Raw genomic sequence first — 2,658 nt, forward strand, 5'->3', positions numbered from 1 at the left:
CTTCCTCCAGTGAAAAAGTGTTCTGGTGTGAATCAGGAGAGAAATCTGCACAGATCAAGCAGCGTTTAAACGGCTCTAAACAAATATGTGGCTGGATTTTGATGTGAGAGACAGCAGCAGATGCACTTTTTCACTGGAGGAAGTGTTATTAGGGATTATGAACTCGTATTTCTTGATGGATGTGTTTCAGCTTTTGTCTTCTCCAGATGTTAACTGATGGACTGGAGTGCTGTGGATTACTTGTGGATTATTGTTATGTTTTTATCAGCTGTTTGGACTCTCATTCTGACGGCACCCATTCACTGCAGAGCATCCATTGCTTGAGACACTGATGCAATGCTACATTTCTCCAGATCTGATGAAGAAACAAACTCATCCTGATCTGGGATGGACTGAGAGTGAGCACATTCTCTTTTTTTGGTAAACTATTCCTTAAAGTGTAATCAAGGCAGCATGAAAACAATATTGGCACTAATGTACACGATTCATCAGTGCACAGTATTTAACTTCCATGTTGGGTGACGTCACAAATCCGTCTTACTCTCGTTCAAGATCCTGTTTCACTTGGAAATTTGATGTTATGGATGTAAATGGTTTGTAAAGAGCGTTTAATGTTGACTTCAAATTCATTCTTTTTTCATTGATAATACAAGCGATTTAGAATTGAATTAAAGTGATATTTTCCAAGATGCTGTACTGTCTTGATTGCAGGTTTTCTTTGACCTCATGAGGGAAATTCGCGCTAGGAAGATGGAGGACAGCAAGGAAAAGAACGGAAAGAAGAAGAGAAAAAGTCTGGCCAAACGAATCCGTGAAAGATGTTGCGTTTTATAGTGTCTGCGATCATTTACTCTCCTCCTTTGCATATGTACCGGTACGTTCTATATGTTTGCCAGCTACTCCTCATCTGCGATGGTTCCTGGTGTTTGTGTGTCAGATTAGATGAAGGCCCAGCTCAGTCTGATAGATTCCTGCAGTGGAGTGTCAAATCAGTAATGTTCTGTATTGGTCTGTGTGGACTTGCGTATGAAAACTTGAGAGCTTTTTATTTTATTTATTCATGTCAGATTTGTTTGATGAGTTCTCGGGGCACCTCACTTGCCCCTTCTTTTATAACGGACACATTTCTACCTGGTTTTAACATCAGTCTTGGGTGATCCAATCTCAAATAGACAACACTAAACACAGCTGAGAAAAGCTGCCAGAAAGGTTTTGTGATTCAATCACTTTGAGGTCAGTAAGGTTTCTGAAAGAAGTCTCTTCTGCTCACCAAGGCTGCATTTATTTGATCAAAAATTGTGAAATATTATTACAATTTCAAATCAAATTTTCTACGTAAATATCTGTTAAGCTGTAATGTATTTCTGTGATGCGCAGCTGTATTTCTTCACTCAGAGTGCAAACTTTTGTAAAATTTTAAATGTCTTTACTGTCACTTTTGATCAATTTAATGCATCCTTCGTGAATAAAAGTACTGATTTCCTCAAATAAAATGTAAAAAATCTTACCGTATCTTACTAAAACAAGGGTTTTGCATTTATGTTTGGATCACCTGAAAACAATGTTAATATCGGTGTAAAGAAGTCTTCTTTAGCAGGGTCTCTAGCCTTAAAGCTAAATGAGTGTGTGATGTATTACTTTAATGCAGGCTGACTCAATTTACTTAAATTACATAACACTTTATTGACTTGAGGGGTCTTGAAAACCTGAAAACACATGAGCGGAGCTAATTAGCAGGCTTTCGAGAAAAAAAAAAAACGACAAGCTTTATGGGAAGATGATGCACTATTAAAAACAAAAAAACGTCAATTTATTTGTTGGTTTGTGGCTAAGCAAGTAGTAATTGTTATGCATAAAAACTGCAGTACACTAACAAGCGATGAGATTTGTGTTACACCAGTAACCAGTTAGTCTTTTTTAGTTCTTTAATATTCCAAGCAACTTGTCAGAAGCAGTGGGCGAACAGGAAGTTCCTCTGGCTGCAGCGGTTTAGTGTGCTTGACTTCCTGATGCCTTGATGTCCATTGTGAATGTGACACTCACCCGTACCTTTAGTGTCTGACCATTTCAGAATCAGAGGCAGCTAGAAGAACAGGACCGAGGCTCTCGATGGACGTCAGCCGCATGTTTAAGAGGTTTGCATCCTTGCTATTGGACGATGACAGCAAATTAGTTGTGGTGTGGAGTATGATGACAATCTTATGCTTTTCATATGTGATATGAAAATCCAAAACGTATGGATTTGGACGGCTTGTGCGCTCCTGCCCCACGGTTCCAGTCTTAACCATTTTAATGTATATCAATCCAATGAGTTTTTTTTTTCATCCTGCTTTTCTGCTTTTTTTATATATGTATTGTTAATGTGAAAGCTTATTTCAGCCATTTCAAAAAAAAATAAATTTTTCTAATTTAAATGCGCTTTATTGTTCACAAGAATGTTATTTATATTCAGTACTAACTTTTATTCCCATTATACCTCTGTATTGTATGGAAGCCCATTTCCGCCATAAAAAAAAAAAGGTAATTCTGACTTTTTATCTTACAACTTTTTTTTCCCTCACAATTCTCTTAATTTTTCTCAGAATTGTGAGATAATACCCCCCCCCCCCCCCCCCCCCCCGTTTTTTTTTTTTTTTTTTTTTTTTTTTTTTTTTTTAT

The 2,658-nt window shown here is 37.3% G+C and overlaps 1 protein-coding gene across 1 annotated transcript in view; it reads left to right on the forward strand.

Annotated features, from left to right (window-relative positions):
• Nucleotides 1–2,514, forward strand: part of LOC107653786 (ras-related protein Ral-A-like) — a 5,711-nt gene extending 3,197 nt beyond the window's left edge. The window contains exons 4-5 of the mRNA XM_016440609.1: nt 712–874; nt 2,072–2,514. Of these exons, the coding sequence (XP_016296095.1) occupies nt 712–834 (123 nt within the window). The 3' untranslated portion in view covers nt 835–874; nt 2,072–2,514. The remainder of the gene's footprint in view (nt 1–711; nt 875–2,071) is intronic.
• The last annotated feature ends 144 nt before the right edge of the window (nt 2,515–2,658 follow it).

The sequence above is a fragment of the Sinocyclocheilus anshuiensis genome, unplaced genomic scaffold (genome assembly GCF_001515605.1).
Source record: "Sinocyclocheilus anshuiensis isolate Anshui unplaced genomic scaffold, SAMN03320099.WGS_v1.1 scaffold79, whole genome shotgun sequence".
NCBI lineage: Eukaryota > Metazoa > Chordata > Actinopteri > Cypriniformes > Cyprinidae > Sinocyclocheilus > Sinocyclocheilus anshuiensis.